We start from the raw sequence: 21,095 nt of genomic DNA on the forward strand, positions 1-21,095 counted from the left end.
TGTCTATGACAATAAAATGTAACAAAAAGTCCAGAAATAAATTGTGAAGATATTCTATAATTAGAAATAAATCGGACAAGCTGCAAGTTCTGTCTGCTGCCTCCAGGTCCCGTTACCACCTTCAGTTTGCAGAATTACAATGTGACCTCCAGGCTTCTGCCAGCCCTTAAGCTGCCACACAAAATGTGTTGGTAAAAAGTGAGATCTGAATCTGAGGTGACCTGTCCTCCATTAAGAACTTAGTCAGAGGCCTCTAAAACATTTTATGATGCATTTTTATTAATCGCAGAGAGAAAGCGAGATTAGGAACCTGAATTGACCACCTCACTGCCGAATAACAAATCTCTAAACCCGAATAAAGACTAATAGGGCTTTAGAAACAGAGCAAATCAATAAATTACCAATTTTTGAACACTGATGAATTCAATGAGGTATCAATGTAGTTTACCTCATCTATGTTTCCCAAAATTGCTTCTGGCAAGAACTGTATATTTGTATGATTGTATGCACTTTAAAATGTATTGCTTGATGAATAAGAGCAAACACTGCAAAATATTGTACATTAAACATGATAAATACTAAACATATAATAATGGTCAGTTGCGGTGAACTATTTTCCTATTCATACAATGCTATTTGTTACTTAACTCTGATTGGTTAAGCACGCCATCCAGCGGTCAGTTATTTCTTAAAGTTTGTCATATTTATTTATTTGGTGAGTAGCTCATTTTGTCTAGTATCACTGTTTGTGTGTACATATCCAAGTAATTGATTCACATTAATCTAAACAGACAAAAATAAACTGGTTTAGCAAGTAAGAATGCTTTAATTAATAGTTTCATACTCTTCATATGTCAAATATCCACAGACACAAAAGTGAGAACCTCATCGCTTTGAAAAGGCCACTTTGAAAGCTTTTTAAAGTCCTGCACGCAGTAATTTGTCTTCAAGAGTTTCAGAGCTGCCCACAGGAGCTTTTCTCTGTGCAATTATTGGACGCAATTATCAATATTTAGTTTGAAGCAAACAGCTGCATGTCACTGATATAATACAAACAGATCTGCCTGTGAAAAGACTTAAGAAACTGAAGAAAAGAAGCTGTTCTCCAACAACTGAATGAAAATGGTGTAATTTTAACCATGTGAAATGGCTTGTTGATTGGCTGGAGTGATGAGCAGGTGAAAAGCTAATTTGAATAGTACTTTAACTCACAGAGCGGGGAAGAAAGCTGAGCATTTTTGCTAATACAATGCTAAATCAGATATATGTACAATAACATTACGATGTCCAGCAATCGATTTAAAAAATAGGCTACATTTGTTGTTTAATGAGATGTAGCCTAATATAGGCTATGTTGTCAGTGCCGAGAATTTTCGTGTCAATACATACATAGATCCGCCTATTTGTCCAACGTGTATCTTAATGGTCCAGTGGTAGAAATTTCACTAAGCGTGTCAGAGGTTCTGAGTTCGAATCTGCACTCGTATAGTTTTTTTTTCTCGTATAGTTTTTTTTTCCTCATCAAAACCGATTATGTTCATCAGTGGTTGTATATCAAGCAGGGACACGTTTGTGTGCATTATGTTTTGTGATTTCACCAGAACGAATAGAGAGTATCCGCAACGGATTGAAGCGCGTGTCCGAGTGAAGACAGTGCAGCGTGTGCGCGAGCCACACGAGAAAACACTGTATCCGCGCCACTGATCGCAGCGGCAACGAGCACTTTGATCACTTGATTTAAAAAACACATTTCAGCGCTAGATCGTCTCTTATTTAAAAAACGAACGAAATGAATGCTCTGCCAGTTAACTGGAGATGTTTTATTTATTTGTTGAATTGGTACATTCGAGATGTTTTAAAAAGTGGTGGGGACAATATCGACCCTGGCAAAAAATGGTGGGGACATGTCCCACACGTCCCACCCACAAATTACGCCTATGCTAACCAGCATAAACCCGTCTGAAACACTGAACTTGTCTGCTGGCCTAACTTGGTCTTTTCAGCTGGCATGAGATGTAATTAAATGCCTGTATTCTCAGTACAAAGTGTATGACCAGGCCAGATGGCCATCATAGTAGTGGCCACAATCCTGCATCTGCTTTATTGCAAAGCCACTGCAGTGTCACATGTAGTTGGATGCACTGCAAATGTCTTCGGGGAACGCCAATGTATTCCATCACACTGACTACGGCCCACCCAGCACTTTCATAGATAGGATGGTTGATTATAATGAGGTCTGCTTCTCTACAAATTCCCATTTCCATGCCAGTGCTATAGTCGAGCCTTATAACTCCCTCAGTCTTTGATCTAGGCTCCATTATGCTCCATGCTTGATTTCAAGGAAACTCTCAGCTTACCCGGAAAAGAGAAGCTTCACTGAAAGAAAAATGTCAAGACAAACTTGATTGAAAGGCTTGTTGCATTTTCCAACAATATTTGTTTAAAATAACCTCCTTGATTGTCTTCAGTTAATTGCTGGTAATTTCCTCCGTGTATAATATTACACTGTCGACGCATCACAGAATTAGTTGCAACACAATTAGCGCTGGCAAGGAAGCTAATAATTTTTTATTGGTTCCAGTTTCAATGTCTCATTATTGTTCAGATTAAAATAGAAACAATGTGAACTGGCTGGCTCAGTTCCCCTGATGCTCTAAATAGCCAGTGTTTTCCTAATAACACTGTTAGGAGGTACCATTAAAAGTTTGTTATGCCTGACCTTTCTGGGTAAGCTAGTTATTCAATCATATGTTCACCTTTGAACAGATGTGTGATCCTGAATGATAAATAAAACTGCGACTTATGTATAAATCTAGAAAATTGTTCTTAAAAATGCAAATGAATACTTTCAAACAAATAATGAGGGAATATTTTAACATTCAGTGACTGCGTTTCTAAACTAATTAGCGGCAATAGTATTTGTAAGACACTGTATGGTTATTAAAACAAAGTTTGGGAAACATTTGCAAGCAAACATATAATGCATCACCATTTAAAATAAAATCAGACAAATAACTGCCAGCAGCTTTAACCTTTATAATTCTCTCTGGAGCCTGTTTCCCAGATTCATTATAGCAGTACATCTAACTATGATATTTTTATTCTAGGCTTAATTCCCAAGTGGCTCATACTAAGCGGAGTAAGATGATTTGTAGTTCCCACATATGACATATGCATCATTTGAGAATGCTGACATACTCACCCTGTTCAATCATTATGTCTATGTATATCATCCCTTTTAAATTCTGAATCTGAATTGAGGCAACAGACGGTATACAGAATTTCATTTTAATTATAAGGAAGCAGATTTAGATTACATACAGACTCTGTTGCTCATTCTATCGGTCTCTGTTCTAATTCAACTTCTTGTGGGTTATGGCCAAGTCAATACAAATTCCAACTCAAATTTAATTCTGAATTTTACACACAACTGATGACTGGAAACCATAAACTATAGTTCTCGTCAGGGTTTCTCAACAACAGAAGATCATGCATAAAATTCTAGAGGGCTAATGAATGACTTAATGATCTGTATTTAGCACAGATTGTTCCATAACACCACCACAATAATTTACTTCCATTTCACATTAGAACTCAGAACTGGGGGACTGTCAGATTACACGCTCACAGCAAGAAAAGCCACCATTAGGAAAAGAGCAGGGATCCCTGGACATGCAAACGACAGGGTGTTTGTTAACAAATAAAGCAGATGCCACCAGCACAAAGGAAATAAAATCTAAAAGCGAAACTCTTGCCACCAGATGCTTGCTGGCTGCCAGTTCTGAGGGTGCTGCAATTAAGCAAGCATGAGCCACAGAGTAAAACACATGCGTTGTTAGAAATAACCATTAAACTGTGCCTGGTTTCAATCAGAGGATGCCACATAGGACAACCTAGTTCACAAAACAGTGAGCATTTTCCATTAGCCTATTGTAACTTTAATTGGCCTTTTTATTTTTCAATGCTTAATTTGAAGGACTGACAGAATTATCCACTGTGATTGTGAAATGTTGCTTTTTGGGTTTGCACTGTTGGACAATTTATCAAGGTCCTCATGAGATGCTGGAGTCAGGAGGCAAAGCCTGGTAATTCAAGTGTTTGAAGAGATACATCATGAGTGAAGAGAGAAAAGCCACCAATTCCACTCTACCACAAACAATAAGGCAAATTGCTGCTTTAAGACACTTGGCTGTATTTATAGCATTTAAAACCAATCACTTTCTTCAAACCACATTGCACAGTGGAGTCACTTGCCACTTTTTTAAAGTGGTATAAAGACAGTCCATGAAATTGTTTGCAGCAAAGAGACTCAGCGCTCTGTACCCCTCTAGACAAAAGGACAGCTTATGGGAAAACATCTTTTGGAAAGTCTGATTAGGAGTAACAAACATCTTCAGTCAGACTGGGGCAAGGTGGTAATGTTAACAGTACAGTACAGTAACTGTAGTACAAGACCAGTGTTGTGGGATTTAAGAAAAAAAATAAATAAATAATAATAATAATAATAATTGACCAAGCTAGTGGAATACCAAACAAATGAGCACTGATCTTTTGGTAATTCAGGATTTATTGAACAGCAATAATCCAGAGTTAAGTTTTAGAATCTAGAAAAGTTTATTGCAAAATAAGTTAGGACAATTTCTCCACTGGAGACAACTATGTGTACCATCTGCTCCTAGGGACCCAGCAGCTCCCTCTTTAAAAGAGAAGTCAGAAAATGATTCAAGTATGCCACAGACTATTAAGTAGAAATAAGTGGCACTCACTCTTCCTGTTGCAACTCTGAACACAAGAATCTGCTGCAGTTAGGGTGCAAACTGATGTACTGCAGTGAATGAAAACCTAGTAGAGAACATGCTTTAGACCAAGTGAGAACACGTTTTAAAGGAGACATATCATGCTTTTAAATCGTTCCTTTTTACATATAAATCAAACATTTGTAGTCTATATAAAGCGGAACTGCCATGCTTGGGTCTGAATTCCTCATTATTATAGCTCCACAGGCCCCTTTTCTGATGTGCGTCTGAGACCAACTCGTTTTGGTGCGGTCTCTTTAAATACAATTGAGACACTTAATACCCCGCCCCCTCTCCAGGTTGTAGCGGTGACACTCGCTTCAACTCCACCCCATTCGGCCATTTTTGTAGTTTGATAGCAGAGATACGATTATCTAGCGGCACAGAAACGTTTTATTTACACGATATTAACAAAATGTCAACAACGGAAGACTTGTCCAGCCAGCCTTACATGTTCGAGTCAGAGTCGGAGCGAGATGAAAATGAAGACGACGAACCTGCAGAACAACATCTTCATATGGATGTATCGCAATGGTGTGTTACTGTATTTACACATGAAACTTTGGCCTTCCGACCTTTTACCACCGTGTCGATTTATTTTGATTAATATGTGCGAGGGAGAGAGGGCAAGACAGCGTCTAGTTTGGAGACGGTGAAGTCTTGTTTACACTTTCGCCTGGCTCCGAAGAGAGAGAGTGAGCGTGCGCGCGACCGGGTCTCTCTCTCTGCTCGTTCTTTCAGTTAAACATGCGCCCTGTCACGCGCGGCAGTTCATCTACATTAGACGGTGTAATGAAGCGTGTGGGTTACTACATCCAACAACCGAACATTTTAACTTACCCTCTCGTAACTTCTACATCCTTTAGCTTGGACTACAAAATTGCAGCGAGAAATAAAAATGGCGGATTGCTCGAAGTGGTGGGCCGAAGTCAATGTCCTTATTTGGCAGTTCCGCTGCAAATACTGTGACGTAATAGTTCAAAAAACGTCATAGAGAACAGAAAAATCGGAACAGGTTGAAAAATATGACCAAAACAGAATATAAAGATATCAACAAAGCACCTGAAGAGAATAATTTCAACTTTTCTGTACTTCTAAACACTCCAAATATACAACAAAATGCATTTAGAATCAGAATCAGAATCAGAATCAGAAAGAGCTTTATTGCCAAGTATGCTTGCGCATACGAGGAATTTGTCTTGGTGACAGTAGCTTCCAGTACACATACAATATAAAGTGACAAGACAAGTAACATAGGTATAAATAAAAAAATAGAAAAAAATAAAAATAAAATAAAAATAAAAGGATTATAAATTATAAATATATATAAAGTTATAAGGTGCTATAATGAAATGTCTGAGGGAAGTATTGCACATGTTAGTTCCACAGTAGCGGAACATTTAAGTGTTCATGAGGTAGATGGCCTGGGGAAAGAAACTTTTCCTGTGTCTGGTTGTTTTTGTGCTCGGTGCTCTGTAGCGTCGACCAGACGGTAACAGTTCAAACAGAAAGTGTGCTGGGTGTGACGGGTCCAGAGTGATTTTGCGAGCCCTTTTACTCACTCTGGATGAGTGCAGTACTTTGAGTGTGGGAAGGGTAGTGCCAGTGATTCGCTCAGCAGTCCGAACTATCCGCTGTAGTCTACGGAGGTCGGTTTTGGTAGCAGAGCCGAACCAGACGGTGATGGAAGTGCAAAGGATGGACTGGATGACAGCTGAGTAGAACTGTACGAGCAGCTCCTGTGGCAGGTTGAATTTCCTCAGCTGACGCAGGAAGTACAGTCTCTGTTGGGCTTTCTTCACAATAGAGTCTATGTGAGTGTCCCACTTCAGATCCTGAGAGATGGTGGTGCCCAGGAACCTGAATGACTCTACTGCAGTCACAGTGCTGTCCATGATGGTGAGTGAAGGGAGTGCAGGGGGGTTTCTCCTGAAGTCCACGATCATCTCCACTGTTTTGAGCGTGTTCAGCTCCAGGTTGTTATAACTGCACCAAAGAGCCAGCTGCTCCACCTCCTGTCTGTACGCAGACTCGTCACCGTTCCGGATGAGTCCGATAACAGTAGTGTCGTCCGCAAACTTCAGGAGCTTGACAGAGGTGTCTTTAGAGGTGCAGTCATTTGTGTACAGGGAGAAGAGCAGTGGTGAGAGAACACATCCCTGTGGAGCACCGGTGCTGATGGTGCGGCTGTCGGACGTGATTTTGCCCATTCTGACTAGCTGTTGTCTGTCTGTCAGAAAGCTGGTGATCCATTGACAGATGGAGCTAGGGACAGAGAGCTGGGTCAGTTTGGTCTGGAGCAGTGATGGGACGATGGTGTTGAAGGCAGAACTAAAGTCCACGAACAGAATCCTTGCATAGGTCCCTGGTTTGTCCAGATGTTGTAGGGTGTAATGCAGTCCCATATTGACCGCATCATCCACAGACCGGTTTGCTCTGTAGGCAAACTGCAGGGGGTCCAGCAAGGGTCCAGTGATGTCCTTCAGATATGCTAACACCAGTCTTTCGAATGACTTCATGGCCACAGATGTTAAGGCAACAGGTCTGTAGTCATTGAGTCCTGTGATCTTTGGTTTCTTCGGGATTGGGATGATGGTGGAGCGTTTAAAGCAGAAAGGGACTTTGCATTGCTCCAGTGATCTGTTGAAGATCAGTGAGAAGATAGAGGCCAGCTGGTCAGCGCAGGTTTTCAGACAGGCTGGTGAAACACCGTCTGAGCCTGGTGCTTTCCTTCTCTTCTGTTTCCTGAAGATCTGACGCACATTATCCTCACTGATCTGAAGTGCAGGGGGGGAGGGGAGGGGGATGGCTGGAGGTGTTGATGGCTGTGTAGAGAGATGGTCAGGGCGGGTATGGGGTGACTGATCGGGGGTCTCAAATCTACAGTAAAAGACATTCAGCTCGTTCGCAAGATGCTTATTGCTGTCGATGCTGGGGGATGGTGTCTTGTAGTTGGTAATGTCTTTCAGGCCTTTCCACACTGATGCAGGGTCGTTGGAGGAAAAACTGGTTTTCCAGCTTTTTGGCATAGCTCTTCTTAGCCACTTCAATCTCCTTTGTCAATGTGTTCCTGGCCTGATTATACAAGATCCTATCCCCACTCCTGTAGGCATCTTCTTTGACCTGACGAAGCTGTCTGAGTTTTGGTGTGAACCATGGTTTATCATTGTTGAATGATAAGTAAGTCCTGGTAGGGATGCATAAATCCTCACAGAAACTGATGTATGATGTTACAGTCTCTGTGAGCTCGTCCAGATCGCTGGCAGCAGCTTCAAAAACACTCCAGTCAGTGCATTCAAAACAGGCTTGTAAGACCTGCTCTGTGTCGTTGGTCCATCTCTTTACAGTCCTTATTACTGGCTTAGCAGTTTTAAGTTTTTGCCTGTAAGTTGGTAGAAGATGAACCAGGCAGTGATCGGAAAGTCCTAGAGCTGCTCTGGCGACGGAGCGATATGCATCCTTTGTTGTGGTGTAGCAATGGTCCAAAATATTATTGTCTCTGGTGGGGCATGTAATGTGCTGTTTGAATTTAGGCAGTTCACGTGTGAGTTTTGCCTGATTAAAGTCTCCGAGAATGATAAGAACAGAGTCCGGGTGTTGTTGTTCTGTTTCTGTGATCAGATCAGCCAGCTGTTGCAGCGCCGTACTCACGTGTGCTTGCGGTGGAATGTAAACACTGATGAGAACGAGCGAGGAAAACTCCCGCGGCGAGTAGAACGGCTTACAGTTAATGAAAAGCACTTCCACATCAGGACAGCACATCTTCCTTAACACAGTTACATCAGTACACCACCTTCTGTTGATGTAAAAGCATGTCCCACCACCGCGCGTTTTCCCCGTTGACTCCATATCGCGATCCGCTCTGAACAGCTGAAAGTCCGGTAGGTGTAACGCGCTGTCCGGAATGGCTTCGTTCAGCCAGGTTTCCGTGAAACACAGAGCAGCAGAGTTGGTAAAGTCCTTGTTTTTGCGTGAAAGCAGAAGTAGTTCGTCCATTTTGTTAGGGAGAGAGCGGACATTCGCCAGATGGATGCTAGGCAGCGCCGTTCTGAATCCGCGCTGCCTGAGCTTAACGAGTGTGCCGGCTCGCTTCCCACGCCTGCGCGTCTTATACTGTTTCCACAGTGCAGCGGCGCAACCGACGACAATGTTCCGCAAAACGCCAGAAGAATCAAAAACTGGTTGGTGATCAGTTGGTGTGCACTGCCGAATGTTCAGCAGTTCGTCCCTGGTATAACTAATAGCGAATGACAAACATAAAACAGGACAAACTAACAAAAACAGTGTAACAACTGGAGAGCTCAACACCGAGGCAGCCATCCGCGGCGCCATCTTGCATTTTCATTCTAAATTTTCATTCATTTCATTTAAGGGCTAAAAAAGTGGATTTAGCATGATATGTCCCCTTTAAATAAACACAAGCAAAGAGTAAATACAGTCTCCATCAAGGGAGCCAAAGTTGTAGGTTCCACAAATGTCAACATTTTGAGTGTGAACCGTTTGTAGTGGGTTGGGAACTGCAGGTCTGAAGAACCATCCACAGGGATCAAAATAGTCAGGTAACGATCATCCTGGTAGGGACAACTGTACAACAGTATAAACAACTCTAGCCAGAAACGTTACACTACAACAGGGTTCCTCAACTTGCCCTGGAGGGCAAATGTCCTGCAGATTTTAGCTCCTACCCTGATCAAACACACCAAGATAAAGGTCTTCAATAATTTTAAAAAAGCCATGTAGGAGAGATTGATCAGGATTTGAGCTAACCTCTGCAGGACAGAGGCCCTCCAGGACTGGATTTGAGGAACCCTGCACTACAAGGTCACTTTAGCAGTTACCCATGCACAAGAAGATCCCACTGGGGCAGGCTCTGAGGGTCAGGGTTTGAAGATGCCCAGCAGCGATCCAAAGTCAGAACAATGTTGGGGTCAGTCTGCTCAAATGTGCACTTCAACAGACTGGCTCCCGCAGGACTTGTCACAGGATATTCAGCGGAACCATAGTAAGAGTAGGCGGCTTGATCTTCTGCACAAGGCAGACAAGACACATTTCAAAGGGTCTACATGAGATGAGGACTTAACCTTCCACACATCCCTTGGCAAAGCACTGTCCATTAGCCAGCCTAAGCTCCACTTTCAGAGGTCCAGGAGCAACCACAGGAAGGGGAGGAGGAACAATGTTGACTTCAACAACCAGTGCTACAACAAATGTGCCAGAATATCTACACTGGAAGATGAAACTGAAAGCGAAAACCCTCAGGTTAAAAGACCTGAACCAAGTGTCATGACAAAAATTAAAGTACAATTAATCACTCATAATGGCTGTCTCTTGTGATTGAGACTAGAGGTCCATCACCTTCTTCATTAGGTAGAAGTCATTCGGTTTTCATAGACTAGAAAGTCACCATCCATCTGCATCGAAGTTAAAGTTAAGTTTAACAAAGCATATAAGTGCTACCTGAATGTGGCGGCACAGGCGGAGGGACTTGGAGGTGATCAGCTAGCGACTACGCCACCCTGGAATCTTGCCAGGGACAATACAATGGAATTTCTGATTAAAGGCAACACAGGTTCGTTCACAGTAAATACACGTAATACACAAACACGAAAGACAACGATGTCAGTCCAATTGTTAACAGCAAAGCAACAGCGCCTTCGGACAGTATTTCCACGCAGTCCAATCGCAAGAAAGCAAATCGGCCATGCAGACGCCACCAATCCGTACTTGATGCATCTATAAAATTACAAGTTAACAATCAGACGAATTCATCATTTAACTACGAACAATTACTAAAACTTGTTTCTCTCAACAGAAGATCGCCACGCGACCCAGGCGATAATGACTTAAATCACATACCTTATGGGTGCGATCCCTGGGAACCAAACCAGTCAGGCAGATAAACGCATACATGCAGACTGAGGGCTCGTCCAGTCGATCGGGAGGACAGCGTGTGCCAGCGGAAACTAAGCACTTCCGTATTGAAATGTAAACATTCATACTGGCCGTACTTCTCACTCAAACCTTTGACTGTACACAACAAGAATGTGGCTACAATACAAGTGGATACAAAATGTAAAACCAATCACGACTTCACCTACCAGAGGAGGGACAACATCAATCAACTGCCAGCCGCAGGAAACTCGCACGCCACTCTGAAAATAGGCTAACGTTAGCTACATTATACCATAGACAACCCAGCTAACATCACACAACATACCTGGATGGCAACCGAATGACGACCCGGGAAGGGGCGGTGACTCATGACACCATAGCCAGCCCGTTTATATATGCTGCCACAGCCCACTGATAGGACGAAACTCAACGAGTGGACTAACCAACCACATGCAGGCAGGAAGAATTTCATTGGACCTGCCACATAAACATCAACTTCCTATCATTATGGTGCCACAAGTGGTAATAGGAAACTTGTAGATGACAAAAGCTATGGTAGTGCTAACAGGAGCACAAGGCTGATAGACAATAATTTCCTCCCAAAAGGCTGATAGACTCCAAGTTTAGTCATGGAAGTTGCATCTCTCATTGCCACAACTACAAATTGCCCATCTCTTTTACACTGGATAGTCACTGGCAAAAAGACAAGCATAAACTTCAAATCAAGACATGCCGTGTGAAAAGTTACCCATGACTATCAGGGTTAAGCATTAGTACAAAGTCAATTTAGGCATAGTACATAGAGTAAACCCACACATTCCTTAGCGTTTTAAAATGCAAATTTCAAAATGACAAATTGAAGTTGTGGGAAACTAAAGAGTGCTTGAGGACATTACCATGTTGAGAACTAATGCTAGTTCTAAATGTAACTAGATAAGATGCTTACCGGCTCTGCCATAGTAGCACTGCTGTCAATCAAAACAGCAATTTATAGCATTACAGTTTGCAGGAGAAATGCCAGGCTCTCCACACTGAAGGTCTTCTCATAGTCTCTTCTCATAGTCTCCCATATTTCTGAAAAGGATCTGCTGGCTGCTTGGCCTCAAAACTCAAAGAAGATTGTTGCCCAGGCCATTCTAAGGCTTGTTGACTTTGTGCCAATGAATATGCTGCACATAAATGACTAGTGACACAAAGTACCACAAATCCCAAACAGCTCCAAAGCACTGCCATTGTTTCAGAACTGACCACAACTACTGAACACATTCAGGCAGCTATTTTTAAAGGTATAATATAATATAATAATAATAATAATATAATTAGCTATGTTTGAAGTTACCACTGTATTTATCATCAATTAGCACCCAGATGATAGAGAGTGTGATCTATCAAGATCTGCACAGTTTCAGCTGGCCTTATCAGGTTTGATAAGCTATGTCATGCTATGAAACCATTGCGGTCTTAAATTGTATGCTAAATCAATTAATTTAAGCTTTCATACATAGCAATACAAACTATACACCATAGTTTACAGAACATGTTTTTTTTTCCCCTTCTTCAAATGGTGTTTTTTAATACTTGTTTTTTGGAACTTGCCATCATGCCGAAGGATCTAATCATGTTTATGGATGAGTGAATACATTGATGTTTTTTAACATGACTGTGGAATGAAGCAGTGTGCGATTGCTAATAAGAGACAGATATCAGCGTCACACACGAGTCCCGCGGATATAAAGGAATAAGGACATTTCATTCTACCAAACTACCCACAAGTGCTGAATTACTACTCACACAGGTTAGTTTATTTGACGAATTAAACTTGTGAGGTAATGCAGCGCTGTTTCATTTGGTCTACACTATCACACTAAACTGCATTTGAGTGTGTTGAATGTTATAATGTTATTCTATGTGTTACTCTCGGTATCTCGAAAACGCCACGCTGATATTGATCCTCGTTTTAGTTCTCCTTTTGTCCCAAAGTCTGCTTGCCATGGTCCATAATGTTTGAACAAAACAACAACAGTGTGAGCATGCTCACAGTTGTCGAGCACAGTTGTAACGCATGTTGTCCACGTCTGTCGCCATGGTTACTATGGCAGTATGAGCAGAAACCAGGGATAACGTGGATATTACGTCATTGACAGGCCACAAGTGGGACAGGGTGACAGGGATGAGCCATAATTTAAAATGGGAATTTCTCTGAAATTAAAAATCTTTGGGAACTTTTGGGATATTGTAAGTAAACAACTGCAGCAAATATATCACACTGTGCAAGTGATTTTTACATTTTTATTTTTTATTGGGCTGTTTACACGGCACAGTTTTCAACTAAAACGTAGAAAAAGTTATGCAGGGTTTTTTTGGCCATTCGCGCTGCAAAAGTTCACAACACAACCAAATACAGAAACGCGCTGTAAATAGCACAGTCCACAGCGGCCCGGTTCTTTTCCACGAACCGGTTCTTTCGGAACAGTTCGTTTCAATGAACCGGTTCAAAAAACTGGTTCACCAGTTCTTTTACGTCCTCACGTAATGACATCAATTCTATCATCCTGGCGGATAAAAATACATTCAAATAAAGGCATTTGTAATCATAACTTCAGTTAAATAATAGTAATCATCGTCATAATCATCTTGCATTTACGTTTAGCAAATGAACCCTACAGGTGATGAGCAAACGTGGATGTTTCACATGTCTTAAAGATATAAAGTGAATAAACTGACCCCTCATTTAAGGCCCCTCAGTCCTCGGTTCACCCGTGCTCATGTATCAGTTGGCAGAAAGAAAGTTCGGTTTAGAGACGGTGCTATCACGCATTCTCAGTATCTCCAGCTCATCGGTTCTCTGTATCGAACGTGTCCTGTATCAAAAGAACCGCTGCAGCAGCCAGTTCTTGAATCGAGAAACTTTGTTGCAGTAGGCCTGTATGTGCTGAACTGAGAACGTACTCGGTTACTAACGTAACCTCGGTTCTCTCTAGAAGAGGGAACGAGTACTGCGTCTTAGCTAAGACGCTGCGGGAAAAGTCTCTTTTCACGAAATACTGAAGCAAAAAATTATCCTTAATTTTGTAATATTGTAAAGCGCATTTGCAGCAGCATACAGCCATAGGCGAGACGGCTCGCTCGCTCATTGGCTGCTCTGCGGCAACTGCATAAGCCTATCGAGCGAGGGCTGATGCAACATCAGACCAAAGAGACTCCTTGCCACTTCCCGCCGAAACGGGCGTGGCCTAGCCTTATAAAGGTAGCTCGAAAAGGCTGACTCACTTGATTTATTTCATCGCCGAAGCGAACCAGAGTGAATCGTATGCACGGCGGGGAACGCAGTACTCGTTCCCTCTTCTAGAGAGAACCGAGGTTACGTTAGTAACCGAGTACGTTCTCTTACGAGAGTTCTCTCGTACTGCGTCTTAGCTAAGACGCTGCGGGAACCCAATGTAAAACGCCGTGCGTGCAGGGATGAAACACCAATAAACCTGGAAGCGAAGCCCAGGATTTACAGTGCACAATCACTAGAGGGACTCACAGAGAGTCCTAGAACAGGAGGGGAACCCTCCGTCCCCATATATAGCAGCGTCCGCAGACGCGATAATATGACATCACATAGTCAAGGCAAGAGCCTGACTAATGTGGGAATGTGGGTCTTACGCAATACTGCCCATATGACAGTCGGCAGCGCGCTGCGCTTGCGATCTCAGTGTTCCAATCAGACTACTGATTCAGCTACACCGACAACAGCTTAGCCTGTAAGGCGGGAACCTCTAGGTTATAAAACCTGATAAATGTAGACGGCGAGGCCCAACCTGCCGCCATACATATATCCTGTAAGGATATCCCACTAGACCAGGCCCACGACGAGGCAACGCCTCTCGTGGAGTGCGCTCTGACACCCAGTGGGCACTGAAGACCCCTGGAAGTGTAAGCTAACGCTATGGCGTCAACTATCCATCTGGATAGGCTTTGTTTCGAAACAGCCATTCCCTTGGAACGTCCACTGAACGAGACAAACAGCTGCTCAGTCTGTCTGAAGACAGCAGAGCGAGACACATAAGCTCTTAAAGCCCTAACAGGGCAAAGAGAACTTAAGTCTCCTTCCTCTTCCGACACCGGCAGGGCAGACAGGGAAATAACCTGAGCCCGAAACGGTGTGTTGAGGTTTGAGTATGACTCCTGAGTCATTAGGCCCAAACTCCAAGCACGTCGGGCTCACCGAGAGCGCGTGCAGGTCACCTATGCGCTTCACTGAAGCGAGAGCCAGCAAGAACACTGTCTTAAATGACAGATGTTTGAGGCTAATCGTCTGGATGGGCTCGAAAGGGGAACCTTTCATGGCCTCCAAAACCGTAGAGAGGTCCCATACAGGGACTGAGGGAGGTCTGGGAGGATTCAGCCTCCTAGCTCCCCTGAAGAAGCGGATGACCAAATCGTTCCTTCCTATTGACTGACCATGCGTTGTTTCAGAGAACGCTGCGATAGCCGCCACATAAACTTTGAGCGTGGAGGGGGCTCTGCCCTTATCCAACAGCTCCTGTAGGAAGGAGAGAACCTCCGTCACCTCACAATCGAGGGGTGAACATCCCCGAGCTGTGCACCAGCTGGAGAATACCGACCACTTTGAAGCATAGAGCCGTCGAGTCGACGGAGCTCTAGCCTGAGTGATAGTATTTAGCACTCCCACTGAGAGATCAGCGGGTAACCGTTGAGCGCCCACACGTGGAGGGACCACAACTCTGGTCGAGGGTGCCAAATCGAGCCCCTGGCCTGCGAGAGGGGGTCCCTCCTCAACGGCACTGGCCACGGGGCAGTGTCTGCTAACTGCATCAAATCTGGAAACCATGGTTGGTTCTTCCAAAGTGGTGCTACAAGCAGCACTGAGCATTTCGTTTCCCTCACCCGTTCTATCACCTGAGGAAGGAGGGAGACGGGGGGAAAAGCATAGAGCGGACAGCGAGGCCACCTTTGGGACAGCGCGCTTTCGTTCTTGGAAAAGAACACGGGGCAGTGAGCGTTTTCGTGGGACGCGAAGAGGTCCACTTCCGCTCTGCCAAATCTCTCCCACAGCAGCTGGACTGTTTGTGGGTGTAAAGACCATTCGCTCGTGGGAATGTTGTTTCTGGACAGTCTGTCTGGACCCAGATTCTGTAGCCCAGGCACATGAACTGCTCTCAGCGAGCGCAAGTTGTGCTGAGCCCAAACCAGGAGGCGTTCCGCCAACCTGTACAGGTCTCGGGATCTGAGACCGCCCTGGTGATTTATGTAGGACACCACAGACATGTTGTCCGAACGGACTAAGACGTGATGGTCCTTGATTCGGGGACGAAAGCGCGTCAGCGCGTTTTCCACTGCCAGCATTTCCAGACAGTTGATATGTCGGAGCTTTTCTCGTTCTGACCACAGGCCAAAGAACGGTCTGCCCTCGAGCAGCGCTCCCCATCCCGAGGTGGAGGCGTCCGTCGACACCACTTTCACTCTCGAGGAAGTCCCCAGGCTTACACCTGATTGGTACCAGTCGTTCGCTGTCCAAGGTTTTAGAGCTGTAACACAGCTCTGATTGACCTTGAGACGCAGCCGACCGGATACCCACGCTCTGCACGGTACCCGCGCTTTCAGCCAGAACTGCAAGGGGCGCATGCGGAGCAGGCCCAACTGAAGAACTGGTGATGCTGAGGCCATGAGACCTAGCATCTTCTGAAATTCCCTGAGCGGGAAGGTCGCGCCGCAGCGGAGAGAGCTCACTGCGCGCTGAATGTCCAGCGCGCGCTGTGGCAACAGCCGCGCCATCATAGACTGTGAGTCCAGAACTATACCCAAAAACGGGATCGTTTGACTGGGGTTCAGTGAACTCTTCGTCCAGTTGACTCTGAGACCAAGTTTCTCGAGGTGATCGAGTAAAATGGCCCTGTGCTCCACGAGCTCTGATCGTGATTGAGCCAGAATCAGCCAGTCGTCCAAATAGTTCAGCACTCGCATGCCTCTGAGTCTGAGAGGAGCGAGCGCTGCGTCCATGCACCTCGTAAATGTACGAGGCGCCAGGGACAGGCCGAACGGCAGGACTGTTATACTGGTATGTCTGGCCCTCGAAGGCGAATCTCAAGTATTGCCTGTGACATGACGCTATCTGTATTTGAAAATACGCGTCCTTCAGATCTATTGACATGAACCAGCCTCCTCTGCGAATATGCGCGAGGATTTTCCTGGTTGTAAGCATTCTGAAACTGCGTTTCGCTAATGCTTCGTTCAGCTGTCTTAGATCCAGTATGGGTCTGAAACCCCCGTCTTTCTTGCCAGACAGTATCTGCTGTATAGCCCCCCTTCGCTTTGAGCTTGAGATACAGGCTCTATAGCCCCTTTGCTCATCAGTTTTGATATTTCGGCACGAAGTAGGTGTGCTACTTCTGAATTCACCGTAGTTTCGACGCGCGCTGTGAAGCGGGGAGGGCGTCGACAAAACTGTAGCGAGTAGCCTCTCTTATAATGTCTAGCACCCATTCCGAAACCTCTGGGCGACAGAGGTGCTTCGGGCGTGCTGTAACGTAGGCGTTATGCCTGTGACATTCGAGGCGGGGAGCGCGCTGATCACAGCGGGCAGAGCGCTCGTCCTCGACCCCACTACGGTGCTTAACCGAGAGAGGGAGGGCTGAGCGAGTCTCGTGGGACTCGTTGTCTGTGAGTAAGTGTGGGCGGGAAGTGGGCACATTTACTGCTTTTGACGCGCTGTCTGCCTGAGCAGAGCGAGCGTGCACAGGTTTCGTTTTACAGAAACCACGTGACACGTGTGACATAGTGTTTGTGGCACTGGGGAATGTGCACATTTACTATGTTGGGTGCGCGATCGACCTGAGTCGAATTTATGGGCGCAAGCCCCGTGTGAGGGGCTGTGCTTGTGTGTAGCGATGGGCACTGGGCAGTGGGCATCAGCACTACATTTATAGCACCATCGGCTGTGGCCGGGACACCAGAAAATACATCCATATGGGATATTTCTGGGTAGCCGTAAAACGGCTTTTGTGTGCAGGCAAACAGGCACGGGTTGTACCACGTGGTCGTCGGCTGCAAAATACATACATATACATACAAATACATACTCATTGGTCTGATGTTGCATCAGCCCTCGCTCGATAGGCTTATGCAGTTGCCGCAGAGCAGCCAATGAGCGAGCGAGCCGTCTCGCCTATGGCTGTATGCTGCTGCAAATGCGCTTTACAATATTACAAAATTAAGGATAATTTTTTGCTTCAGTATTTCGTGAAAAGAGACTTTTCCCGCAGCGTCTTAGCTAAGACGCAGTACGAGAGAACTCTCGTAAGAGAACTGCTGAAACCTTACTATGCAGTCGACAAAACTAAAAAGTCGATGCATGTCTCCAGTATGTTTAATACGTTATGTTTTGATTAACATATTATAAACATTTACTAAGCACCCTTAAAACCTTGGCAAGAGTTTCCGTCAAATATTTATATCAACTTAGAAATTAATTTAGCTGTTCCTGAAAATAATGTTTTAGTATAATAATGTTTAGTTTTACAATCCATTCATTGAGTTTCCAATCTTTAAAATGATACAGAAATAAGACAGTAATTATGTGATAAACATGTTTACAACATGTTTTATTTTGTTACACTTATTGATGTTCAACTATTAAGAAACATGCATTTCATCCCTCTGAAAAAATTGCACGCATGCTCAGCTCATCAGCTCATCGGTCCTCAGTATGTCGAACATGTCCGAAAGAAACAGTTCTCGGTTCTGTACTGGTGATCCGAGAACCGCTGTACCTGTGCGTTCGGTAGTGCGCGCATGCTCAGTATCAGCTGCTTGTGCTCAGATCAGCTGCTTGTGCTCAGATCAGCTGCTTGTGCTCAGATCAGCTGCTTGTGCTCATCACTTCTCTCAGCACAACATGTCTCAGTTCAGTGAACTGTTGGAGTTACTGGAGTAACATATTCCCCGGGATATTGTTTATTTCGAGTCGGAGGGACTGTGTCAGGCATGTCCAAAAGTGAGTAACTTTAGTAACGGGTTCGTCACTTTTTTGGGTCCCCTGGAAACATTTCCATTGTGGTCTGCACTATTTGCAGCATGTATCTGTATTTGGTTGTGTTGTGAACTTTTGCAGCGCGAGTATTTGAGTATATTATTATTGAGCATATTTGAGTATTGTGAGTATTTGGAGCACAAGTTGTAAAACTGATGAAGATGTTGTCTTAATTTGCGGGTGTTTTTTCTATTTGCATGTGTTTTCTTCAGTTGCAGCGCATTGAGCTCTCTCGGCCACCATATGATTCAGTGGAAATTATGTCAACACTGCACGTTTCAAAGCACTTCAGTGGGCCTACCACAAATAATATCAGTAAATTGACCAGCAGAAACCTTAGTGAATCACAATATCTGATTTACTTAAATACTGTCCTCCCATAAATTTTGCATCTGAAATGGGAAACTCTGATAAATGTATACAGTAAGGTCAGCCGCAAAAATAACTTTGTAGACGCCTTTTCAGCGCTAATTTTTCACTGCACGTCTTTAGTAAATCCTGGCAGTAGTGCCAAAAGAGGGTTTGTGCTGTTGTTCTGTCATTTGCAAAAAAAAAAGTGTCTGTTTTCCTGACTCATTGCTGTTTGCAGAGCTGAGGACTGTCACAGCGACAGGAGTGATTTCTCAAGATACTTATTTAAGTCTTTTCCCACCATTGGCTTAAATTTCCGTCATTTATGAGACAAGACTTCCCCGCCATTAATGGAAATTACTGGCTTTCTGTGTTTTCACTGTTATATGGTAAGAGGCGCTATTAGGCATCTTCTGAAAGAGTACTGAATTTCCAGATCAAAAGACATGTGAAGAAGAAGCAGAAACAAGCAATCGCATATGTAAGCAGATGTCAATGTAAAATCACGCAATCATCAACATTAAACGGCATATAAATCAAAACTGCCTAATGTTACTGAATGAAATGTCAAAATGTTATAGACTAGAGGACTGTGCAAGCTTTGGGGGTGTTGATGGACTCAATCTTCTCCATCTAGTCATGTTTTGATCATCGTTTTGAATCCAATCTGAATGTAGTCTTTGACAAGATGCATTTTTCTCAGCTTTTTTGCTATATCTATATATAGGCTATATATTAGGGGTTTCACAACTACTGATTTTTGCTAGTCGACTAGTTTTGCATAACAGTTATTTATTCATTAAATTGATGCATTAACGCATTGAGCATTGTTAAGGAAGACACAGTGGAAGGAGTTCTGGTGAATCATTGGAAATGTATTTTTGAAATTCAGAAATAGCATAATAAATAAATTCATCAGTTATTCTTTTCATCAACATATTAATACAAAAACAGCAGCATTCATTTAAAACATTCTTGTAATTAAAACATTCTTGTTATGAAGAACCACACCCAGTGTTGCCAGATGTACGATAATTATCGTATTTGTACGATAATTTTGACCTCTGTACGATGTACGATCAATAATGGAAAAAATCCTATAATGTACGATAATTTCAGAACTGTGTGACACTTCAAATGATGGTCGTTGTAATCATAGGGTTTCTCATTGATCTAGCTGTGGATTCTATGTCTACCGGGGGAAGAACGTGTAGAGAGAGGGAGCGAGAGACCTTGCGTGTGTGTGCTAGTGTGCCTCACGAAGCGCATGTAAGGACCCAACCAATCAATTGTACGAACCGAACCTAACGAATTGTACCTAACGTAACCTCGGTTCTCTCTAGAAGAGGGAACGAGTATTGCGTAACCTGCCGTGCTCGCGCCCCGAGCTGGTCTCGCTTCAGTCTATGAAAACCAGCGTCATTGCCACGAACAGTTGCTGTTGGCAGTGGGTGTTTCATCCTAAGATGATTATCCATTGCAGACCTATTGCTATTGTATTTTAGCACTGCTTTACATAACTTACAGGTAACGGTGGATGTGTCTACATTTTCTGTTAAGTATTTCCACACATAGGATGACCTTGACCGTTTTGGACGCATAGGTACCTCAACGCCTAACACCATTTTGTTTCCGACTAGTGGTTGTGACAGTCGACTAGTTGATGAAACCCCTAATATATATATATATATATATATATATATATATATATATATATATATATATATATATATATATATATATATAGGCCTATATATAATACAAAATTCACAATTAACCTCACATAAGTGAAGAACAAAAGACACAATGGTATTTCCTTTTGCATAGTAATTTCAGCTCTGTTGAACAGCAAGTCAGATGGAAAGGCATGAAATTAAGGCATGAATGAATTGTTGTTTTTTGGCTACGTGACAAGCTAAGATAAATTAGATTGTTTCTTTAATATAATATAATGAAATGTTGGTAATTCACGTTTGATTATATATATAAAAATAAAATAAAATAACTTTTAGAAACCA

General features: G+C 43.5%; 1 protein-coding gene across 1 annotated transcript in view; it reads right to left on the minus strand.

Annotated features, from left to right (window-relative positions):
* Nucleotides 1-3,616: 3,616 nt before the first annotated feature.
* zp2l1 (zona pellucida glycoprotein 2, like 1) overlaps nt 3,617-21,095 on the minus strand; it is a gene marked incomplete at both ends in the record, with an annotated part of 40,998 nt that continues 23,519 nt past the window's right edge. Inside the window, 10 exon segments of the mRNA XM_084121340.1 lie at nt 3,617-3,666; nt 4,767-4,842; nt 9,233-9,380; nt 9,635-9,736; nt 9,738-9,752; nt 9,754-9,771; nt 9,773-9,821; nt 9,878-10,035; nt 10,109-10,161; nt 10,163-10,207. Of these exon segments, the coding sequence (XP_083977466.1) occupies nt 3,617-3,666; nt 4,767-4,842; nt 9,233-9,380; nt 9,635-9,736; nt 9,738-9,752; nt 9,754-9,771; nt 9,773-9,821; nt 9,878-10,035; nt 10,109-10,161; nt 10,163-10,207 (714 nt within the window).

Source organism: Abramis brama (assembly GCF_963993115.1).
Source record: "Abramis brama genome assembly, chromosome: 8".
NCBI lineage: Eukaryota > Metazoa > Chordata > Actinopteri > Cypriniformes > Leuciscidae > Abramis > Abramis brama.